Below are 26,047 nucleotides of genomic sequence, written 5' to 3'. Positions count from 1 at the left end.
ACAATTAAATATTTTTATTCTGTAAAATAAAAAGCAAGAAGGAAAACAATACATTTTAGCTGTAAAATTATTCAGATGTATATTTTGTTGGAAACCCATTAAATGTGATGAAAACCAACATATTGCCTCATTAAGTAACATGAATTTGTTCTTTCCTGATACTCTTATGGAGTGACATGGAGGCCCTGGGCTCAATTCCAGTCCTGAGGTGCTATCTGTGTGAAGTTTGTTCTTCCCTTGTTAATGTGGGTTTCCTCTATCTGTGCTGGTTTCCTCCTGCGGTCAAGGTTCACTGGTTTCTGGAGAAATCGGTCTTGGTGTGTGTGTGTGCGTGCGTGCGTGTGTGTGTGTGTGCTTATTTATCTGTGTGTGTCCTGCGACGGACTGCTGTCCCTTTGCAGGGTTCATCCCAGCCTTGCGCCTTGTTTACCAGGATAGGATCCAGCTCCCCCATGACCCTGTATTGTATAAAGAGGTTTGAAGATGGATCGATACTCTTATGGCTAATACAGTACTTGCTCCTTTTGTTTCCAAAAATCCCCAAATGATTTAAAACAGCTGTGTTCCAAAGCTGTTGCCTGTGTGGTGCTCCAGTCTTCTTGTGCAATTTAAATGGTCTGTTCCCTTCAATTTCTACTCCCTGTATTACTTATTTGGCATATGCACTGTAGTTTTTATAATGCTCTCTGCTTGCAAAGATAAACTGATGAGGGCCCCACTCAGAGTCACTGTAGAGCTGTATGTGGTCATGGTGAATGAGAGTAATTGTACATTAATAAACAGCATCTATGTATTTTGTTATTTAGAGAGCTTTTAACAAAAAAGCAGACCCTTCCAAAGTACAGTATCTGTAACTTTGAACTAAGAAAACCTTTTTTTTATTTTGGAAAATGACAAATAGAAAAAAAAGACTACAATACTCACAGTCTTCTTGCAGGCATCGGGTTTGTAGACTACACTAAGTAGTGTGTGTGTGTGTGTGACATCAAGAAGCAACATCTATGAAAAGGTTTAAGGTGTGTGTTTTAGTTTGTTCTTCCTCTAGATAACGTTGGACAGGAAGAAAAATATTGGAAATAATATTAGAATTAAACAATGTGCAAGGAAGACCTCATTGTTGTGTACAGTTTTGGTAACTGCATTTGAAAAAAAGAGGTTGAAGTGGAGAGATAGAATAATTTCTAAACTCAAAGGCATGTCACAGACAGGAAAATGGAACGTAACCATTTTAGACTTATAACCATAGATTATGAGAAAAAAGTTAAAACAATGGTATTGTGGTATTTACAAACTCAAGCCATTGGAGTACTTAAGGCTCAACCATATAGCAATTATTTCAGGAAACAAGTAAAATTAGGATATATTCACTAAAGAGTAAAGGTAAGAAGCTTTTTTCCACAATGTCATAGGCACCAGCAACAAATCAACAAACTATAGTACTCAAATATGCTATTTCTATCATCCTTCCAAGAAATGTTCAGATGGGATTTCCAGATCAGTAAGGAACTAGCAACAAATGGGCTAGGTCCTTACCTATTTGCATTTTTTAAACTTTTCTAATATTTATTTTTGTTTTATTTTAAAATTCCAAACCAAAACTCATGTATCAAAAACGATGGGCTGTGGATAAGACATTAGTCCTATCATAATATTCACAATAGGTAGGGTACCTAACCTCAATGCATCCTAAATTGTTTTTTAATTTGCCCTCTTAAGATTTCCCAACTGCATTGGTTAACTGAGGGGCTGGTTAACATTTTCATCTTATTCATCTGTGGTGTGAGCTGCTAGCAAGAAAGGTGGCTGTGCTCTACCACAGAGTGGCTCATGGTTGTGATGCCTGAAATTAGTCTTTTCCATCATATGATTAATTATTAGAATTAATAATTCCTTACACTTATATCATGCTTTTCTGGACACTCCATTCAAAGTGCTTTACAGGTAATGGGGAGTCTCCTCCACCACCACCAATGTGTAACCCCACCTGTATGATAATGTGCCAGAACACTCACCACACATCAGCTATTAGTGGGAAGAAGAATATAGTAATGAAGCCAATTTAGAGATGGGGATTATTAGGAGGCCATGACTGGTAAAGGCCAATTGGAAATTTGGCCAAGATGCCGGAGTTTCACCCCTACTCTTTTCAAGAAACACTGGATGTTTTAATGACCACAGAGAGTCAGGACCTTGGTTTTACATCTCAACCAAAGCACGGCACCTTTTTAATAGTGTAGTGTCCCCATCACTATACTGTGACATTAGGACCCACATAGACCACAGGGTGAGTGCTCCCTGCTGGCTCTACTAACATATTTTCCAGCAGCAACCAGTTTTTTTCCCCACGAGGTCTCCCATCCAGGTTCACACCTGCATAGTTTCGGTGGGTTGCCAGTTGTGAGTTGCAGGGTGATATGGCTGCTTGCTGATGTGACTCTATGACTTGAAGACTCATTTGTGATTGTGATGGGCAAGCAACGGGCATAAGGTGGGGTACACCTTGGATGTGTCGCAGTGTACTCACAAAAACATTCGCATACTCACAACAGGGACGCTTGTCCCAGAACCCAGTTAAACTAAGCTTAAGTGTAAGCTGCCCTGAAGTATACACGAGAGGTATTATTACTGAAAAATGTGCCAATTCAAAATAAAAATTGCAAGTAAAAACCCAATTGGAAATAAAAAAGAAACATTCTACACATTTCTGAAAGAACAGGCCAAATAAAGATGACACTTTTTCACTTATTGGCTAGAACACAAATCAGTAGCCTTATCCTGGGATAAAATCTCATCATATTATTCTCGCACAGTAACAGATTACTCTATTATCATGGCATAATTATCAGTGCTGCCTTTCTGAAGTGCTGCTTGATAATTTAACATTCCAGAGTTTTTTAATCTTTTTTTCTAAAAGATATCCTGTTTAAAAAAATATACTCCCCATAGCTTTCTATCATTTTTGTCTAGAAACAAGGTGCACTGTTAAAGTGCACCACAAAGAATGTTAAAGTGTACCACAAAGTGAAGTAACTGTTTAAACTGTAATCATGAAACTACTTTTCATCACAAGTAAATGTTATCATACAGAGGTCTACAAGCAATTTTCATATAACCAGCTTAACATGGGTGTACCTGGTGAAATGTTTAATTCTGAGTAGATAAAAAAGTTGACCTCACTTTATCATTTGGAGAGTTTCTTACAGTATGTTCATTTCTTTCTGGGAAAAAAAATCTGACTGCCATCCAAACATTTTCCTGCGCTAACCTTACATTGTACTGTACACTCCAGTGGGTGGCTGTAAGGAACAATATTGACTCTGCTAGGTGTTTCTTTTAACCAGTTCTTATGGAGATGTGCACCATCTGCTGGTTAGTTTTAGCATCACAATACTAACTGATAACCATTTTCACATGAGCTTTTTGAGTGACTCAACAGTATAGCTATTTGGGTCAGTTTAATTTAACATGTTGCTAATGATGTTATAATAAATTAGAAAAATATATTACATATTCATCACCTTAAGGATAAGGTTAGAGGTATGGATCAGGCTACAGTTGTATTTAGGGTTTTATTACTCGCATACAATTAATCTACAGTAGAAGTTGTCTGTTTATGTCCTACTGTTAACACTTTATTAAAACTGTACACATTATTGATAGCATGTCTATAAATGGCATAATCAACCACCATAATGAGATTTCTTTAATAACTTTAATATATTTTGTTTTTATATGTATTAGTCATTTCATATTTTCTTGAATATTGACACTTTATATCTTAAAAATACTTAAATTCTCCTATATTTAAACATTCTACTTTTTTTCTAAAACATTTGCACTAAGTACAGCAGAAAAAATATTGAGCTTTAATGAAATCATGATGTAATACTTTCATGAAACTAATACTTTCATGTTTTAACATCAAACTGAAAAAGTTAAACAAATAACAGCTTTTGCTGTTATTTAATTTATTTCAATCCTAAACGTGTTGAGCATCAAGACTTTACGTAAAGCCTATCCTAGACTTCAGTTCTGTTATTATTTTAGTTTGGGTATGAAGAAACCAATGTTCTCTCTTGGTTATACTGAATTCAAATTGATTGCAGTCTTTGTGATCAAGTGCTCACAAATCAAGGTAAAAGATATAAGATCATAAGATGAGAAGTGTTGGAATTGTAGACTGATTCATTGTTAGGTTCATAAAGCTTTAGTTTATAGTTTATAGTACATATAGTTTATGTACTATATATATATAGTACTACAAATAAGGATCTATCATCATTAAGGGTAACTTTAAAAATAAATGGTTATAGTGTCAGTAGAAGATCACTGTAGAACAAAAGAATGTCAGAAATGTTACTTTTTAAATGGCTGCAAGGCGATGAAGACAATCAGCTCATTTGGGCCATTTAGTAGCTGGTTGCTTACTGACTCAACTTTGCCGATGCCTTAAAAGATACTCCTATTGTTCTCTTTTCTATTGGAAATTGTTTTTCTGCTTAAAGAAGTAAAGTTCCTAATAAAAAATAGAACATGCAAACAAAGTGTGCAAAGCATTTTGTATATATAAAATATATAACAAAATAATAAGCATAAATAATAAACGTGCTATTAAGAGTGTTAAAGGGGCTTTGGCCATTACTGTCCTGGCATGATTCACATTGGAAGCAACATGACCATTTTCTATTCTGATTTTCTCACATCTCCAACCTAAATAAGACTGGAGCTTGATTAGAATGGTAAACTCCATGAAAACCCAATTGTAAGTTGTGTTGATGGACCAGTGAGTGTCACTCTTCCCTCTGAATGATGATTGTCAATCCAATGCCTCTGTAAGACATTAAACTGAGGTCCTGATTACTGGTCCATGAAAGATCCCATGTCTCTGTTCATAAGAGCCAGGACTGGCTAAATTCCTCTCAGGGTTTCTACAATCAAGCATCATTAGATTGAAGTCCCCCTTCTCTATATGATCTGCTATGAGGAGAGGCTGCACTTCACTGGTAGATGAAGCAGGTCCCTTGCTATACAGAAAGAGCTTTGAAAACATTTGGGATGAAAAGTGATACATAAATGCAATTCATGATTACACACAGATGTAGACAAAAATAAAGCGATAATGTACACAATTGATAAAATAAAATTAGTTAACATTAACAATGATCAAATTGAATATTAAAACATGTATCATAAAAATGTGGAAATAAACTATTTTAGGCATTCATATTTTGTCATATATTTCCATAGATTGTCATATATTTCCATAGATGTGCATTACATGTAATGTAAAAATACAACAGAAATACATAAAAAGTTTTAATCTCCTTTATATAACCCACAACCTTGCACATATATATATATATTTGAAACTCTTAGGATAATGCTTTAAACTGAATATGTCAAAAGGGTTGGAAGGGAGAGTCTGATAACGTTTTAGCGCCAGCTGGTGGCTGAGAACAGAAATTTAACCCCTCCCCTTGGAATTCTTTAACAGATAAATCACTCTTGAGCTCATGTGGATGTACTGAATGGAATCTGTCAGGATCTCATCATTTACGAGAGGCTCTGTCTGTCAATATGTTTATGTAGAGCCAGCAGAGATAAAATTTCCTCACGCTTTTTCTGCAGACGTAAGGTATGTCTTCTCACAAGTTTCTCAGTCCCTTCTATTTTCCTCTTCTGTAATTTCTCCCTTATTGCAAGTTCTGTTTTCTTTGTGCTTCCTTTCTTTTTTTTTGCTCTTTGGCTGTTTCGGCTGATGTTATTTACCATGCAAGATAACAGTTCCAACATAGTTTCCAAGAGAAGATTTTGCAAAGGGATTAGGTGAGGAAGAAAGGCAGGGATGCAATGAATCAGTCTCTGAAGGTCAATGGTGAAGTACTGCATGCTGAGGCCTGCTTTACTTCCTTAACATAGTGAAATTTATTTTTCTGAACCCATTTTTTTAAAACGTATAATTTGTGTTTATGGCAGACAGCAGAAAATTGATAGACTACACACAAAGGATTGCAAAATGGATATGATTTGAATGTTATTTTAAGTAAAAAATATGTGAAAAGTAATGCTAAGCTAAAGTTATTCTGTTATGTGCAGTCAAAGATTTAAAGGGTTAGCTTTAAATTGCTTGTCACAGGAAATTGAGCTCTGGTAGCCTCAAACCAGCTTAATGCATCTGAGTGGTGCTCTCTAGTCCTATCCTCCTGCTGAACTTCAATTAGTTCTTCAATTCCGTGCACAAAAATGTGGGCAAGAAAGGTGATCTTGACCATTATGCAGCATCTGTATGTTTTAAATTAAATTCATGTTTCAACTGGCTTCACAAATAAGATTAAAGTGGAGTAACTGTACACTTAAAATATTTCCATTAACCTTTGCAAGAGATAAACCAGGGTAAAATCTGGTTTCCTTTTCAGTCTTTAGTTTTAGGGCCAAACACTTCATAAAATGTGATCATGTGCCTGCTGAAGAAATTATGATGTAACAAACATTAAAGGAGTTTTTAAAAGGAAGTGGGAAGTTCTGGAAGAGTGATGATAAAAAAAGAATATGACTGCTAGCTGGTAACTATTTGGAGCAACAAAAAATGTTTTTTGTTATTTTGTTTTGTTATTAAGAGTAATATGGCTTAAAATACCTGCATGTTGTCCCTGCATGTGTCCATGTTTTTCTTTTCCAATGCATGCATGAATGCAGCTGGACACATAAATAAATGATTGTTGTAACATTTAAGAACATTTTTAACTGAATTTACTTACTGTAATAACAGCTACTTTGGGTAGTCCTGCATCACTCTTCAGTTAGGTAATTAAAATGTTTCCATTTACAGTATGACAATATGTTTTATCTGTTTTTATTTTTGGTGAATACAACATATAATCTATATGCTATATTGTCAAAATAATGTTTACATGAAGTAACTACTGGTTGACTAAATGTTTTGAAATTTGTTGCTGAAAAAAATAACATACATGAGAGGTTTTGCTTCTCCAGTAAAACACATTGTTTTCTACATCATTTGGAACCTGTAATTTACATTTTATTTTACAGAGGACTCTGCTACATTGTGGTTTAAATAGTTATTATTTCCAATTTAGTGTCTGCTGTATGTTAAATGGGTAGTTATGCTGGGGATATGCTGGGGGTAAGGAGAGCTATTAATCCAATGGTGTGTGGTAATTTCCTCTAACTGAAACAAAGGTGATGTTTACTCAAACTATTCACAGTTCTGAGGGGAACAGATTTTATATCAAGACATTACATCAGGTCAAAGACTAACTAAAACAGAAAATCTTCCAATGGTTTTGCCACTGCTCAAGGTGTGTGAATGAACACACAGTAATTTAAACAAGAACATATAGAGACATATGAAAGGGCTAAAGGCAATTGAAGACGCATTAACCAATTCTAGGAGAAAATATAAGCACTATACTTTTCTGATAGTGACACAATGCATTTTTGTTTTCCTTCCAATTTAGACTTAGCGGTTATATATTTTTTCAGGACTCAAATTTGGAACTGCTGAATAATAATAATCAATTCATCTTCACCATTACAACCCTCAAGCCAGCAGAGAAGTGGAAAAGACAATTGAGAAGTGTTGAATGGAGGATCGATGGTGCTTTCACTGATAACACTGGTGGTTTAAAAGTTCCTTGGCAGGCCAAAAGGTAAACATGTTGTTGTAAGACAAACATTCAGATTATTTCATATGATTTAAATAAGTATTGAAAAGTAAAAAAGTAGCTATTTTAAGGACAGTTTACCTTAGATACTGGGTGCACTAGATGCTTAAACATTTATGTGTTTTTCCTTTCCATAAATTCCTAACATTAGATTCCATTCAGTGATATTCTGTTGTCATGCTAGGAGGCGCTATAGGTTATTTTTCTCTTACCATAGCCTTTTGCTAATACACAAGCAAACACAGAGAAGTTCACAGAAGTCTGTGTCCATGTATCGGATTTTTTAAAGAAAGAAACAGTATAACATAGGATTTCATGGTTCAACCTTGCAGTAGGTAAAAAGTGCTTCTTTAATTGTGTTGTATGTACTGCTTGAAGTTATTATTGCTTTATTAAACGTCTTTTATTTGCTGTTTCTTATTATAACTTCTAATAAACATTTTAAATAAGAACTATAGAAAAATCTCAAAGTTGTTTTTTCAATGTAGAACTAAATTATCTAATCATGTACTTAATTTGATACTGTAATTAATCAAAATAAATAATTGATTTCATTCAAGGTTGCATATGAAGATGGCATTTCAAAATACATTTTAAACAACTGATCAATTTGCAAAACCTGGTGTTCATTCCAAAATACAGAATAACAAACCCTTTTTAGATATTTATTCCATCACACAAACATTTTTTTTCTGTTCAATACTAATAATGGTGTTTCAGACTAAGTTATTGTTGTAAATAAAAAGAAATGAAGTCACCCTTAAATGATTAAATAATCATCTCATTCCCTGTTTTATGATGAGAAATAAATAATTGTGCAGTTGTCAAAACCTAGAAGCTTAACAGCAAACATGAAGAGCTAGATGGAAGTAATCCCACACAAGATCTCACACACAAGATTTTTATGGTCTAGTTGCAAGAGAACACCATTTACTTCTCTTAACAAAAAATAACTGGTTTGTTTGTCACATAGTATGACAAGGAATTAGTAAACCCCTTATACAGTGCTAAGAAGTTCAACAGGAGTAATTTCTTTCATCCACTTCAAGTACTTGCAGATGCTGGTACACGTTAGGGTGATCAATTTTGGTTGGCAAGCAAAGATTATGCATGCTTATACTCTGACACTATTCCCTTGCATGAGCTAGTATGTTGTACCAGTCCGGAAATTTAAATTGAACACTGTACCTCAGTCAAGACATAACAGACTTAAAGTGTTAACAAAAGAGCTTTATTAATAATTTATTACTATTAGTAGGGCAAAAGTATTTTTGTTAAATACATTGCTTGTACATATTGGACCTTTTAGATGATATTAAGCTGAAATATAATTTTTGTGTTGGGACAAAACATTTTGCATTGGGAAGTTGTTCACTTTATTTAAAAGCTATTAAAAAGACATAGAGAATTCACATTCACACAACTTACTCACATCTATAACAAAATTTACTTTTTCAGGTCATGAGTGTAAGTACAGGCAACAAACAATTACATCATCACATTAAGAAGATACGTTTGCATAGGAGCAAACATTAAACTTGCTATTATTATGAAGGAGACAATATATTCTGGCAGTTATAAAAAGAGGTGTGTTAATGAGATGTTCTTGATATGCAGTAAACCCTAATCCAGCCTGAAGAAACCACGCAGCATTTGTTTACTGTATCTGTCAAATGAGATATAAATTAATGATCCTGTTGGACAACCTTACTTCACAGCTCTATTGTTAATACATTGTTCATTTCTTTTTTCACTTTATACATTATACAAAGAATTATTACTATTATTATTTTTATTATTATTACAGCTTATAAAACTATATAAGAACATGTATTATTATAAAACATTTGTGGGTACATGTAGGCCATCTGCTGTGGACAGTTTCAGCAAAAGAAAGACTTTAACAATTAAGAAAAACATGGTATTGATATTGACATACCAACCAAAACAAACTGCCACCGTAAACACAAAAAAGTGCATGGGCTGAACACTGAGAATACACAGACAAGAGGTAAATGATCACATCAATGAAAAACAAAAACAAAAAACAAGACAGCCCCCACTCTTTAAGAGAAGAGTACCCTAAATGATGGGGAAAATTATAAAGTCTGCAGAATTTCGGTAGACGTTTTATATATGTTCTGATAATGTAGTAAAGTGCTCTATATAGAAGTGTTACCCTTTAGCTTGAAGTAAAAAACAAAATGGAAAATGTCATTAGAAAATGCAGTTGAGGGGTATTGCTACCAGAGGATGCAAGAAGGAATATAAACAAGTTAATTTAATGATTTTTTGGTATTATCCTTCATTAATAATTGTGTAACACATGACTGGCACATTTTCCACAAAATGCACTAGTCATCTAGTTATCCATTGCAATTAAGACCATAGCTTCCATGTTGACTTATTATGCAGCTGGCTGAAGATCTCATCATTTATTGTCTACACAGTCTGTAGTATTGCAGTCCATGACTCTGTGTACCTGTGCATACCATTCGTAATATAAATATTTACACAGACAGTTTCCCTGTCTAGAATCCAAAGGCTTTTAAAAGCACGGCTTTCCTACTGATAGAAAGAGCACAACTGTCCAACAGGTTAGCAGTCAAATTAATTTTTGCACCTGAAGTTGTGGGTAAAATAATAGACATTAATAAGTAGTCTAAATATTATTTTTACTTAGAACAGTGGATTGGTGGAATACCATCATGTGCAAAGTTACCTGCAAGCATGTCTGCAGTAACATGGAGTCATTGTTGTGACGAAACACTCAGGAAACTGAAAGGAGTCGCAGACCTCTTGAACGTGGAATCCTGTCTGTGTGTACTTTCGGAGATCCCCAGATGTGTCTTAGAGAAAGAGAACTGGATCCTGGCTAGGGACTAACAGCAAATGCTTTTTATGTGAAATCTGAAGTTCAAAGAAATTTGGAAATTTGAGTTGTGTTCATCATCTTGACCCATTTCTTTAAGTCTTGTGGCAACATGAAATACCAGGCACAGATATCATACACATTCCACCAAAACATGCAATAACTGACTAGACCATTTTTCTAATATACTGCCTTAGCATAACCAACGGAGTTGATAATGGATTTAAGAATAACACAGCAAGCCCTGATAATGAGGGTAGGCTTGCAGATGCTGAAGTAGACACTAGGAGTCCCTGTTGTTCTCGATGATACCCTGGCTTGCTTCAAACCCTTCCAACTAGTGTCCAGTGTCCCTAAACATAGCTGGTTAATGATATGGCTCCAGTTTTACCCAGACTATACTATATAACCCTTACACTATACTACAAATTGAGGCTGATGTAGGTAAGAATAAGAATTATTTTTCAGAATACTGTTACAATCTGGTAACAATCTGGGAAAGTGTTGTGCTAAACTGATACATTTATGTCTTCATTTCCAGCAAAGGTATAGTAAGCGACCAACTACACATGGAAGAAAGTAACTATTTTGTCATTTGCAGCTTTTCTTTTTTTAATGGGATATAATGTGGACTTTCACTAAACAAGACTGATCAAAGTCTTCCTCAATCACAAGAAACAATTGCCAGAAGGGACTTACTTGTGAGGTTATCTGATCTCAATCAAATGGAACATGTGGAAGGCACCTTGAAGAAGAGTTGCAAACCTACAATACCCTCATGGGACTATTCTGCAGCTGGTCACTGCCCTAAGAGAAGAAACAGAAAGTAAAAACTTGCCAACAGATGGAGAGCATGTCTCATAGCAGCGGTGAACAGATAATGTATTAAGTTGTCTTCCAATACTTCTTGTGGGTCAGAAAGCAGCAATGGTCTATCGGCTGTATTAGTCTCTTTTGCTGTTTATTTAACTGGTAAATGAAATTGATCAAATAAAACAATATTAAACAATAAAAATGATTATAATAACAGAACACAAGTACTCTGCCTTCAAATGACAATAGCACAAGTATTCAAATATATTGAATAAGATCAGGTTAAATACAATCGTTTGTCATATGTAACAGTCATATGAAACATTAACTGTAATTTACTTAAGTTAATAAAAAGACAAAAAAGTAGCCTTCATCTTGTTTTTAATGTTCATCTTATTTTTATTTTACTTTTTATTTATACAGATATGTGATTAAGGTAAATAATCATTCAGTGAGATGTAAATAAACCATTCCAGTTACATGATAACCTGACAGCCAGTTACAAGAAAAACCAAAGTTAGAAGGAACTGCCAGTCAATCACATTCATGAACATCTTAATGAATTAAATCTAAAAGTGACACTTCAGGTTGTAAAGAAAAGTGTAAAGAGAAAATGAACCTGGCCATAATTTAAACTGTTCTAGGATTTACAGGTGTCCTCAATACCAATTTCCTGTGAGGTACTACAGAAGGGCACTGAAATATTTACTGTTCCTCAGCCCATTGATTGTCTACTGGGGAATGCAAAGGGTGACAAAACTCCTTCTATGGAAGATGGTACTGACTACCATTACACAAAAGATGGAGAGTCAAAACATCACAATATATTTATGATGAGCATTTGTGGACTATTCTAGATTTTTTATTCTTTGTGGGCATTACATTCAATTCACTTATTAAGATATGAGAGTATAGAACCTGCACCAGGATATGGGCTTGCTGCCTTTAGTAAGGCAAACAGACACACCTCAAATGTGCTAGCACTACTAATATTTTGACATTGCTGTGTAAGCTGCTAAAATAAATGGGTGTTTTTTTTCAAGCCATAGTGTCTATTTATTGGTTTCAAATTTCTGTGTAGCGACAGATGTATGGAAATATTGTATTTCTTTTTAGACAACTGTAGCCATTGTTTGTGTGTATCTGATTCAGGAGTGAGTCATTCTCTCAAACTGCTTGAGATACTTTTTTTTGTGAAACTACATTATGTCCCAATAGTAGTTTTTTTTTTCATTTTCAAATTTAAATGTCATCGAAGATACATGTCTTTTCCATTGCTTTGAGAAAAAAATTCACCCCTTAAACAAAGGACATTAGGTTTGGGTAGAATAATATAGGCCTGTGGTCATATATATTTTTAAGGGATGCATTTGTTGCTATTTTCTTAAACAATATTTCTACAAATCCATATCTAGAATAATGCCCAGATTAAATCAAGTCTCCAACAACCAAGCAAACACAAACATTGAATATGTTACTTAATTGTGGCTTTCTTTTAGCCAGAGAATGCTTTCATCTACCCAACAGAAAGCATCCACCAAGTACTAGGTTTGGATTCTGACCGATGGATGGGTTGAAGATTTCAATTCAATCTTGGCCAAAGTAGCCTACAATTGCAGCAGTCATTTTACTATGGACTGGGCGGGCTGCCATTAAAGGACCAAAGTCTCTGAAGTGTGCATGCACATGAAAAGGCTTGGCAAACTGGGAAATTCCATGAGGTAACAGAGATACACTGTATTAATTTCAGTTTTGTTAGAAATTACACTCTTATTGGCTTGTAGCCTTCAATGTATAACCTTATAGTTCTTAAGAAAAATATACTTCATTTAAGATTTCCTTGAGGAAATTAAAGGGATTGAATCACATAACACTTTATATTTTATAAATTAAGGCTAAATATTAAACTAATAAACAATCAAAAAACAATTGGAACTTTTGTATTTAAAAAGGATGAACTACATGCACAATGTTATTATCTAGGGTCATAACTTCTTAGACATTTGTTACCATTAAAACAAATCATTGCATTGCACATGTGAAGTTTTTCCTGGAAAGTTACAAACAGATGGCAGATCACAAGCTATTGGTGTCAACTGGCTTAAAGTTTGGCAGCAATTTGATACAAATAAATTACGAATTGTGCTCAGTCTAGAATACCATGATACGTGCTGATTTATGTTGAGCTTCGATGCTCGTTTGAATGGAAGCAGTGATATACGTTATGTGTACATTTACAGTAGTGTACATTTATGAGAGCACTTCATTTTTTTAATTTATTTAATTTAAATTCATGCCTGAAATTAGTTACGTATATAGTAGATCAGTCTTACCTGGCAATAATTCAAAACTACAGGAAATACAGTAAGCCATGCCTTGGAAACGTTTTGGGGGGTCATTGTTTTAAAAAAATCCTACAGTGACACGCAGGTCGATCTCAATAAATTGCTTATAATAAATAGCTTTTGAAAGAAGGATAAGATTTCTCATTTTATCTTAAATGAACTGCATCTGTACTCAATTACAGCCGTCAATAAAATAATTTAGTAATTTAGTAAAGTCATTTAGTAAAGTCAAATTTCCTTATTTTGTAATTTATCAATTGTTATCCTTTACAGCATTCAAGTTAAAGTAATTAGTCATGTTACATAAAGTGTGCGCAGGTGACTGAAATACGTATTCCAAATAGATGCACACTGCTTTCACAATGGCGAAAGGCTGCTGACCTGTTTCAAGTCTTCTTAAGGCCACCTACGTAATTATGTTTTTTCCCGTTTAAGACATAATGAAAGTTGTATTCTTTTTCATTATAAACACCCCAGGTGATGAAATAATACATAACGTTTTTTTTATTTGCAGAAAAAAAACGCGCTTAAACTAAAAAAACTCACTCAAACCCAATTAATTAACCTTACTTTATGGTATAGAAACAATAAAGGTGCAAAACAAACCATAAACTTAAATTGGTATTGCACAGCATCATAAAGAGTTCAGACTACACTTTTTCAAAAAAGCAAAAGGTACAAACGGCGAAAACAGATAGTATAAATGTAGAGCTCTTTTCTATTCATTTTAACATAGAATCTTTCTGTAGGCAACACAGCTTGTTAACAAGGTTTTGATTTTCTTTAGTACTGTATTTACCGTTGCTTTATAGTGCGTCTTTCATTGTCAAGCCTACATGGTAACTAACTGATCATACAGTTCTATTACTATTAACATCGATATTTCTGCAAAAAAATGTAAATTGCCTTAATGTCAATTAAGGCAAGAAAAGGGCAGCTTTGAGACATACAGTACAGTCAACAATTTTCGACGGGTTATTATTTAGTTTATTATTTTTGGGCAGTTTCTATACATACGTACCGGTATAATCACTTAATGGTGTTTTAATGTCCAATAAGCTATTTTAATTATCTTATTGGCCTCTGGAATTTCAATCTTTTGGAGGATTGGAAACTGAAAACATGATAAATTAATGCTTTCGTAAAATCAGTTCTGGCTATGAAAGAGTTCCAGTATATCCGATATGTGAAATTATATTTACGAAACATTTTCACCAACACATTTGTAATATCCGGATCACGGATACTCCAAGACTCAAAATCGACATAGTACTGCAATGTTAAACGGAGACCTCTTGGTTTCTTTCGCCATAAACTGTTTTATCTTAAATATAACGGTAACACTGGGAAAATGTAATGTACTAATTCGTGTTCTTGTTCGTGTTTTCATGCAAATGTTGAAACAAATGATGATGACCATGCTAAATCAGAGAGCCCCTCGGATTTCAACTGTGATTCGATATTACAAATCCTTAAATCGTAGTCCATTAATTTAATGTATTTAATGCTGAAAGGTGATAAGGTTCACCTCCAGCAAGCAGGTACTGGTTATATGTAATTGTATTACCCTTGTTTTAAAACTAATCTCGCCACTGGTACAATTATTCCCTTCTTCATATTCCCACTGACACCGTCTTTTAAACTACAAATAATGCAAAATGAATTAACAAATACAACGGAGTCTACACAAAAATATAGACTAATCAGAAATGTTCTTTTAATGTTATTTTTCATTAAACTGTATCATTATACCTCTGGAGTGCCGGGGCCTGTCTCAGTAAGGACTACATAAATACAGAGGAACACGGAATGCAAATAAGTAATCATCTGAAAACATATTGCAATAGTTCCAAATCTTTAATAAATTCTAAATTGAGAATGCATACTGGACAAACATTTATGGCAGTTATGGAATATGCACAGTATTTATGATAAACTTTCTGTATGACTTCTCATATCACAGAACAGCAACCCCCCAGAAACAAATCGGGGATTTGTTAAATCCCCTAGGAAAAGTGCAAAAATACACCTCAACTCTTGTTTCCGTCTGATATCGTCACACATCAGATGCCGTGTAGCAGCAGGAGGAATGGCGATTTAATCTGTCATAGATAAATAATAAAATAGGCTTTCACAAAAATATCGACAACAGAAGTGTCGTCTGGCCTCGTGCAAGTTTATTAGACGTTCCTCTGGAGCTTAGGAAGAAACCAAACCGTTTTCAATTTATGAACCCTAGACGTAAATTTCAGGGCCACAGATATTGCGCAAATATCAAATTCAGAAATGCTATCTCAACGCATAGCTTTAACTAGTATACAAAGAAAAATATCTTCATCCGATATTAGTCCCACTGTTGGCAAATATTGAAATATTATTATTTATTTTGCTTAATCGCGAGAAGGCAAAATGCGTTACTGATCCTAAATGCTCCAAATTAACTGCTAAATATAATTTATGTTGCATCTCAAACGTCATGCATTTTGAAATTGATGTAAGAACATATATAGGCCTTAAAATAATGCTTTGTGAATTCCGTACGACTACAAGTGTATATACATACGATGTTACACACACAAAATATATGTATTTAATTTATATTTGTAGGGCCTGTATAAGTAAAGTAAAAACGCACTATTAGCTGTAAGTTTTATTAAAATAGTTGCATTAAAATGTTAATTCTTACCTTTGGTTTACATTTTGGATCTGTGCTAGGAATAGGTGAACGTAACTTCTGGTCAGTGTGTTTTGCGATTAATGTCCCCTTCGTTCCAAATTCGTTTCCTTGGCGGCTTCTCCGCAAAAATGTTTATTGGGATGTGTATTGAGACCCAGACGGCGTTGTTTGTTCGCATTAAGAGGAGTTTCCTTTGTCAGCCATTATTTCTCCGCATTTCAACAGGCACCAATAAGAGCAGACACTGGTAAAATATCGTAATTTATGGTCTAAGCTTTAAAAATGGGCGATTTTCAAGAAGAAATTTTAGAACACATAAATTCTTCCCTTTTAACGGTAGTGTTTAAACTACGATCAGTGCCGTATGCTACATATCGCACAGGAGTGATTTACAGCAAAACATTTTGAACCACTGAAAGTTTGCAGAAGACTGCAAAAAGTATTTTTTGTTGTTTATGAATCGAAACACGTAAAACTAAAGATCTTTTATTTTTGCCAAATTGTTATTTTTGTGTCGCTTTCACCGTCTATGCGAATCGCATCGAGATCTTCGAGGTCTATTGTTTTGGGACTAAAACAGGATGCACATTCGGTAATCGACGATTTCCAAAATTAATATTTAATGGTATATATTTAAATATGAGTTAAACAATGATGTCCTAAGAGACCACAATAAATTTATGCTTGTCAAAGATCTAAAATAGCCCAAGGTAATTCAAGGTATATTTTGATACTGATAAAAAATAACTTGCAATTTCCATGTAAATTGTTACGAAGTTCCAATTTACCGAAAAAGTGAAACGTAGGAAACCAGTCAGAACTATGATATAAAAAAACAAAGGTCACCTGTAACATTAGCAATTAAAATAACATAAAGCGCAGGTCCTAATTCCTTTTAATAGTCAAATAAGTGGATTTCATCGTTTCATACGCAAAATACACCATCACATATAGACTATTAAATTATTCTAATTATTGGCATTGTGAGTCAATGCTAGACAACACGGTTCCTGACTTCCCGTTTCATCTGTGTTGTAACCCCGAATTCAACTTTTCTAAGTCACGAGATGAGATGAATGAACCCGCCTCCGCGGTTCCTCTACCAAATACCTTTGAATGTTTGTTTGGACAAACTTTTGAATGATATTTTCTTTTCGTTTGCGTTGTTTTCGTTTTCATATAATCTCCCTGTCTGTATCTAATGACTAAAAAAATCACACACTGGACAGACACAAACATGTCAGTCGAAAGCCAATGCCAAAAAAGAAACTATTCTTAGTGTTAATAACCATAGCTGTGGGTAATTTCCATGAGTTATTAAGATTGTAAAAATGATCTTTGAAATGTTAACTGGCACTATAAAGATGACGTTTTATCTAAAAAACTGTCTAAAAATTAGTTGCGGACCAAACTGACAAGCCAATTGGACGCTTTTAAGTTTTTCCGAATCACTCCGTGATTCGGAAAAAAGATGTCACAGATATCTTAGCTGCCGTAGAACAATTTGAAGTAGTTATTTTCTGCTTTATCTAAGCATTTCCCTTTAATAATACATTTAGCCTAATGCATTTCAGCATTCTTTGCAAAGTGTCTTATCTTTAAAGTATTTAATAGGAAATATAATACGGTTTAGTGAAATTGCTCACTACATTTATGTGCAGAATTATCTGTTTCATGATAATGATGAAGAAGTAAAGGAGGGCAGCGACAGCACTGTGTCTCGTTTAGAATTTGCCATCTCCAATGTTTTCGTGTGCAAACAAGTTTTACCTTGGATAACTATAGATCAGAATAATTAATATGTTAACATGAGTGCTTGACCTCGCTCAAATGAACACGTTGGTGCGGAATTCCCAAGCCTAACCTTTGAACCCTTCTGCGCAGCAAAATATATTATTGAAGTTTATTTGCAATACCTTTTACGTACATCGCAATAATAATAATAAAAGACGTTTCCATTAGTATTTTTCTGTTATAATTCAAGCTGAGACTATAAGCAGTATAACTTGAAGTAAGATATAGTATTACTCTTATACTTAAAAGCAATGACATTCTTCGCCTTCACAGCCTATTTTTAAAAAGCCCAGCTTTTTAGTTCGGAGCTGGAGTTCGGAATTAAAGCACGTTTCGGCGTAGTTTCACTTGTTACCTGTTAAGGCTGAGATTCCAGTTACAGAGCATTAGCGTACTGCTGTAAATGTTAAAATAATTCAAACAACAGCGTAAAGAATAATAACGTTACAATAGATTTACTCCCATTAAATAAAACACAATATTTTATTATTTTTGGTGTTCAAAAACGAAACAAAAATCGGTACCAAATATTATACACAAGGCAAAATTCTATTTCGCAGGAACATTGGGTTGCGTTTTATAACCAGGGTTGCTACTCTAAAACCGATAGTCACACAGACATTTAATATTATTATAATATGTTAGAAACATACAACTGGTGCATTTAGTATATACATTCCCTTATTTGCAAGCAAAACATTATTCCTTTACGTTGTCCACATGCTCTGTTTAACTGAACTTTGAAAACATTGTTAAGATAGCATTAGCTTTTATAAAATTATTTTGACATTTCGATATATGTACATCCTTTCAATCACTTACTGTCCAAAACTCTAATCTTTAAAATAACAAGTTTATAAAATAAAGTATCCAGTCGAATTCTGTACTCACACTCGAGGAACAAACATACTTAATGGAGAATGCCTAATTAGTTCCAATTAAATTAGAAACTCCATTGCGGCTTTAGCCCATCTGAGTGGTTTAGTCTGTAGTGCCATTTTAAAAGAAAAAAAAAAGTCATTTTGTAGAGTCTTTCGTTCTCATCAATCGGTCTGGGAATTCTTCTAGTTTTACACTGGTCTATCCACAGCGTATTGGCAAGCACTCAGATTAGAAGCTGGATTCTGAACACTGGCGTATCCGAAACTTGAATGCTGCTTAGCTTTAAGTCTCAGGCTGGCCAAACTGGAGTTACAAGTGTCCCTGTACACATAAGGAGGGGTTGGAGGGGCGTAAGGGCAAGCCGGGGTTGGAACTCCAGAATTCAGAGAGGGGTTGCTGAGGTTGTTCAAGTTATTGAGACTGTTGAGACCGGAGCCAGGCACGCCAGTAACAGCGGAGGGCACCATGCTGGAGGACATGCTCATGGAAGAGATGGAGTTCGGTGGAGAGAACATAGTCTGAGAAGAAAGCGGATTGACATTCATGGAATTGAAGAAAGGAAAACTTTTGGTAGAGAGGGAAGCCGACGTGAGACCCTTGGCGGCCCAGTTATTATATGTGTAGCTGGGGTACATGTCATCATAGGGCTGCATCAGTCCGTTGAACTGAGGACCAAAGCCGTTCTTGCAAAGTTCCGCTTGTTGGTTTCTTTCCCTTTTTCTCCACTTTGCCCGTCGGTTCTTGAACCATACCTGAATAAATTAAATTAAGTAATCAATTAATAACAAATCTTACAACTTCGTTGATTTAATTAAATGATTGTTAAATCCAAACGCAGTAATAAATATGAGCTTAAAAACGTATTCGCTTTTCAGTTGGCCTCAATCACATGAAATATGTTTTGTTTTTCTAAACAAGGTTTAACGAATAATCATTTTCATTGAGAGCTTAATTAATTAATTAGAACATGCAAACATGTTTAGTGAAAAGCAGTGCACCATTATATGTATATGCTTTGTATTAATGAAATTGTACCTCCTAAATAAACCACAAAACAAATTTCAATTTAGACATGCATATACTATATACAGAGAGAAAACGTTTATTGTAATATTATATATTGAAGACGTCCATTATAAGGTTTATCCCCATAACAAAAAGCCAGGACAGTCATTTTCACCTTGTTTTGATTTTATTTATTAGTACCATTCTAAAACAAACCCTACGGTGTTCTTCGCAGCTAGTTTTGTTAGTTTCCAAGGCGTTAATGAGGATCTAATTACGCGTCTTATCCCGTCCAAGAAACAATCTCATTTCGTTCTACAGGAATGCGAATACACATCCTTCTGTCTGAACTGTCACTTGGATATCGTCCTGCGGGTTCTCAGGATGTGTATTCCTTTGTTGCCCGAGACATTCATGTTAGCTTGAAAGATAGGCTACTTTAAACGCCGATAGTCACAAAATAAATCCATTGTACCTGCGTCACTGTTAACTGATAACAGAATTTAAATCAGTCACCGAGTCATAAATGGTATTTCAAATTAAGTCTGGCCCTTGATCATTTATATATTTAGCATATTATAAATAGTATATAATTATGCATGAATTGCATCATTAATCCTCAAAGTAATTTAGTAAATTTAATCTATTATGAATTTCGATAAAAACCATGACTATACGTTCCTGTGTAAAATTTTGACTTTTCATTTTCATTTTTTATTAGACAGTTTGTTTTTAATTACACGTATTCCGCAATTCTGTGTGTGTACAAGTATATACATATGTCTTTCATGTCAAGCAATTACTCTAAAAATCAACTGTACATTCTTACAATAAATTGTATAAGCTTCGTGACAATTCCATACAGAAGTATGCCCTAAAATTTATAGTACACAGCTGAACAATACAAGTCATAAATAAAACTTATAAATTTAATTAATCGATGTCATATCGATAAATATAGAATTGGTATTTTAAGCATACAATATATATGATACGTATAATTGAAGCGGAACATAACATTGTAACTGTTTCCTAACTATAGATTCTACAACTTTTGTAAATAAAAGGACAAATAAGATGATTCCTTACGTTTTAATTCAAGATGCAAAAAAATATAAATTAACATACATTCACTAGTTAAGTCATACACTGAAAATTTCAATTAGCTGTTTCCAAGAACCAGAACCTCACAGCAAATGAGATGCTTTTAAATGAAACCAGATTAGAATGTTTAATATCCTTTTGTTTCACGTACCCTGACTCGTGCTTCTGTGAGATTGGTCCAGACAGCGATTTCCTCTCTGGTTGACATATCTGGATACCGATTTCGCTGAAACGTGGCCTCCAGTTCTTGTAGCTGCTGACTAGTAAAATGAGTCCTCTGCCGTCGCTGTCTTTTCTTTTTTGAAGGATCATCCGAAGCGTCATCGTTTTTACTCTGGCTTTTTTCTTTATCTGTAATAATAATAATAATAATAATAATAATAATAATAATAATAATAATAATAATAATAATAATAATAATAATAATAACCACTACTGAAATCGAATTTGTAAGTGGTGAATAAACTACCATTTTTCATTCATTCATAAAACCTTACTACAAACTAACAAAATGTAAATTTACTTCAAGGAGAAAAGAAAGCAGAAGGCAGTCTTTAATCGTGAGAAGAAAAGTTATCAAGACAAAATTAAATGAAATAGGACCACAATGTTTTTTTTCACCTAATGATTTTAATAGAATAAAAATAGAATTTTCTTGATTTGTACACGAAAACGGAAGCGATACGTGTATTCATTATATGCACACTTTTTGTGATATTATTGTTCATGTCAATCATTACCATTTTTCTTGGGCTTGTTTAAAATAATATTCAGAACGGTCACTGTCATTGAAACAAATGTCTTAAACAATTACTCACTGCATCAAGGACATATAAAAGAACGCAAATGCATTACGCGTTTGTGTGCGACAAAATATGTAAGATGTGAAATGTTTAAAGTAAACTGTTCAACAGTATTTAACAAAATAGTGATAAAAAACAAATAGTTTTCTAATAGAATCAAGGTTTTTTTTACACAACCATTATCAACCAAATGAAAAGTGATCTTTATAAAATGCATATACTTATTTTATTAAAATAGATACAACCGAGACTAACAAACACTTAAAGCGCCTGACCCACTTCTGAACTGAAGCACAAAAGACAAACTACTTCCTCAGTCTTCAATCAGAAAAGGTGAAGGCGCTAGGAGGCGTCTATTTTAAACCAGCAGAAAGATGCAGCACTCAACTTCATTAGGAAAACAACAACAGAAAACAGTCTAACGCAAAATCTTACCTACAGATTCCGGACTGGAGGTGTCTGACACAGTGTGTACCTCCAGTCGGTGTTTGGATTCTACAGAGCGCTGCAAAGGTTGCAGACTAGAAGCCATAGTTAATGTTGTTTGGTGTGGAGAAATTAGTTTATTCCCGGATAGATGGTCCAAATTCAATGGATCCTTCATAGAGTTCATCGATAGGCGAGAGAAAGATTCGGTGTTTCAAACAGATTAAGTTCCTTAGCGCCACCAAAGCGTCCGACGGGAAGAAAAGGAGAAAATCTGTGGTATCAAGATTTACGCGGTGCAGCCCCTCCAATAAATAACTTGAACAGCTCTACTTAAACGGCTTAAGATGTCTTAAAATAAAGCCCTACCAGTATTATCAGTATCAGAAGGAAATAAAGATTTTTGGAGGGAGCTGAGGCAAATAAAAATATCCTGGCTGACACTGTTAGTGGCAGTAGTGTCAGAGTGACAGGGACAGGTAGATGATATAAAATCCACAGGCACACACTAATGCGCTGTTCATTTCAGCTGTTCCCAGTTCCCCTTCAGTTGATCGGAGCCACTTTTCTAGGCTTTGACGTCACTAAAGGCCTCCCACTCTTTGACAGACTGTCAAATTCAGAAAAGACTCATCTTCCAGCCAACCGGTGAGCGGGAACTCGGGGGATAACGACAGCCAGTTGCCAATGACTTTCAATAGGGCTGAGCTTATTTTGTCTCTAATACAAGCCTAATAGACATGTGTAGGCAGAGAATATACACTTCCCACAATGCAACTGAAAGCCCCTTTGGAGAATCTTCAATTTTTGTTTCATGTTGAAAAACTTTAGAAATTATAGAAGTAGTAAGCATCAATCATATAACTGTTGGAATTGTAGCTTATTATGTGTTATCTCATGGTAACAAAACGAAAAACAGACCTATATAAAACGGAGAAATGTAACTTTATTCTATATTGTCATTTAGCATAGGAAATATATGCTCTTAAACCGCTGTCAATATGCAATGCAAATATTCATAGCAATCACATATGATTGCTATTTGTTTTTCAAAAAACTGAAAAGGGATGTTCTTCAAACTAATCTATATACAAAGCTCAGCAGTTTGTATCTGAATGTAAAATTGAAATCGTGTCTATTAGAGGGTTTATTTCAGTCAAGATGTTACAGTGGGTGATGCAGACTTACCTAAAATAACGATTTTTTAGGGTCTGAAAAAGTTAATCTTAAGGTTTATTAAGAAGACAGAACCAGTACAGTCTGGGACAGAAGGACAGATTAACTGAGATACCTGTAGCCTTTGGATTTTATACATTTTATACGTCATTGTGTTATTTTTTAAACAACAGGGCGATACAGGCGTACATCTAATTACATGTAACAACAACACAGATTTCAAAATATAAAAGAATCTACTTATTTTAAAATGCTTAGCCATTCAATAATACTAAAACTCATAATATTGTAATGATAAAGATGCTAATACCCTTAATAGATCTTTCTGATAGAAGCTTTTTTAAGGTAATTTGTAGAGAACAAAATGTTGCTCATTTCCAATGTGCTGTATTTGTCACTGTCCTTTCTTGGTGCTCTTCATTCTAATGGCGTCGCATCTTGAGTTGTAAATATTTACAAGAATACAAATGCACAGTTCGTGTGTCTTTCTGTGGTCTTTTTCACTTTTTCGTGGTTAGACTTTTTTATACTTGAGAATTCTTATTTTCCTGCTTGATTGCTTTGCATTAATCTTTCATCTAACGTATCTGTTACATTGAATTGACCGTGAAGGTGTATTTTCGTCTTGCTTAGCAAAATTGTATTTGATGGATTAACAGAAATGAATAATAAAGTTTATTTTAAACGTAAAAAGTCCGTTACGTATCTGTGTTCTGTTCTGTGATTTGACAGATATATCTAACATGACTTACCTTGGTTTTGAACTGTGATTGTCCAAAATTTAGAAATTCAAAACTTAACAACTTTAATTAATTCAGATCCTACTCATTATCTGGTGTTTAAATTACGTATTTTATCCCTGAGATTTGGCAGAGAATCTCCCCCTCAGACCCCACAGCGTTTCGATGGAGACAATGCTCTTATATTTGTAGTGCTTTCTAATCTGATAAGACTCTCATTTGCTTAAGTCTTTTAAACAGGGGGTTTAAAGGAGTTTTAGCATTTTTTCTCATTGAATTTGCTGTAATTCCCTCAAGATCATAAAGCATAAACGCAAAGTAAATATTTCCTTTCTAACATTTTAGGAGTTGACCTATAAGTCAAGAGAATCCAGCGCACTGAGCTGGCTTTAAGTGATTATATTTTACAATACTATCACCACTACTTGAATTGCTACTACCTACTTTTATAGACTGGTGTACTTTTTATAGACTGGTTAAGAGTGGCACCTTTTTTCACCTCATGACCATAATTCACGGCCTTTAAAAATCACTATTTGCTGTAGATTCATATAGGTCTACTACACAACTTAAGCCCGACATTCAAAAATAGCACAAGAATGTAACAATGTATATTAAGATAAGCTTTACAACCAAACAAAAAAAAAACAACAAAAAAAATTCTTATAGGGCATTTGTCAAATTATTCTTATTCTTATTCTTATTCTTATTGATAGCAAAGAAGAATTTGTTTAGAATATGCCCTTAGCAATTGTTATGATATTACTAAACAGCATAGGATGTTGAACAGTCAATTAAAATGTTTAAATAAATAGGCTATATTTATTGTTTTAGCTTCGAGTTTGTAGAAAAGTATGGATAAATTAAAAAATCAAACAATTAAAAAGTGAAAATAGTATATTCCTGCTGAGCTTTTCACTTATGTGTTAAGGACAACATAGGAATTCAGAATTATGCAGCAAACCCCGCATAGCTTTGAATTTCGCATTTTTAATTTTGTATTTAGATTTTACATATACCTTCAATGTTAAGTTTTTTTAACAGGCTGCATAGCCTTTGCACATACTGTATAGGTGATCTAATACTTTTTTGAAATGCTAAATCTGACATCTGCATCAGTTCATTAAGATTTTCCCAATTTCTCCCTTTAGGTCTTTGTAATAGAACCAGTCCCCATACCTCCGCTGCCTTTATTTTAGCGTTGTAAACTGCTGCGCAATTTTATACGCATGTCCTCAAACATATGGTAACTAATACGCCATTGAGCTAATCCCGCAGAAACCCTTGATATACACCTCATTTGCAGTCTTCTGGGATAGAGATACGGGTAGAGAGAGAGATTATAAAATCCAGCCTGGTATCACTACACATTTGTCTAATTTATTTATCTATGTTTTTCCATTACTACTCCAATCATTTTTTTCTTCTGTTCAAGTCAATCAGAAACTCACACTATGGTAACTCTTCATAATTTGTCATTTTTAATTGTTGTAGCTCAGAGAACTGATGACCTAAATGAATAAAATCTATGTGAACAAAAAAAAACAACACTATGTATTTAAATAAATATAAATATAAGTAAAATAATATTTTTTTGTTTTGTTATATGCCGTCGATTTTAATGCAATAGTTATGACACAAATTGTGCTATGTGAGCTATATTTACTGTACAGGTGTACTATATTATAGAGGAATATTGGAAGGAAACGATTTTTTCTTTAATCT

At 34.1% G+C, this 26,047-nt stretch overlaps 1 protein-coding gene across 4 annotated transcripts in view; it reads right to left on the bottom strand.

Annotated features, from left to right (window-relative positions):
- Nucleotides 1-18,650: 18,650 nt before the first annotated feature.
- The window catches only part of pitx2 (paired-like homeodomain 2), a 105,575-nt gene continuing 98,178 nt past the window's right edge, over nt 18,651-26,047 (bottom strand). For 3 of the 4 annotated variants that reach the window (XM_015345176.2, XM_015345177.2, XM_006629772.3), the window contains exons 4-5: nt 21,329-21,528; nt 18,651-19,820 (exon numbers count right to left, since the gene is read on the bottom strand). In XM_015345176.2, coding sequence (XP_015200662.1) covers nt 19,257-19,820; nt 21,329-21,528 — 764 coding nt within the window. In that variant the 3' untranslated portion in view covers nt 18,651-19,256. Of the gene's footprint in view, nt 19,821-21,328; nt 21,529-22,415; nt 22,965-26,047 lie in introns of those variants that run through there. The other variant, XM_006629771.3, reaches the window with a different exon arrangement.

This window comes from Lepisosteus oculatus, chromosome 1, assembly GCF_040954835.1.
Source record: "Lepisosteus oculatus isolate fLepOcu1 chromosome 1, fLepOcu1.hap2, whole genome shotgun sequence".
Taxonomy (NCBI): Eukaryota; Metazoa; Chordata; class Actinopteri; order Semionotiformes; family Lepisosteidae; genus Lepisosteus; species Lepisosteus oculatus.
This window is presented reverse-complemented; position numbering and strand designations above follow the sequence as displayed.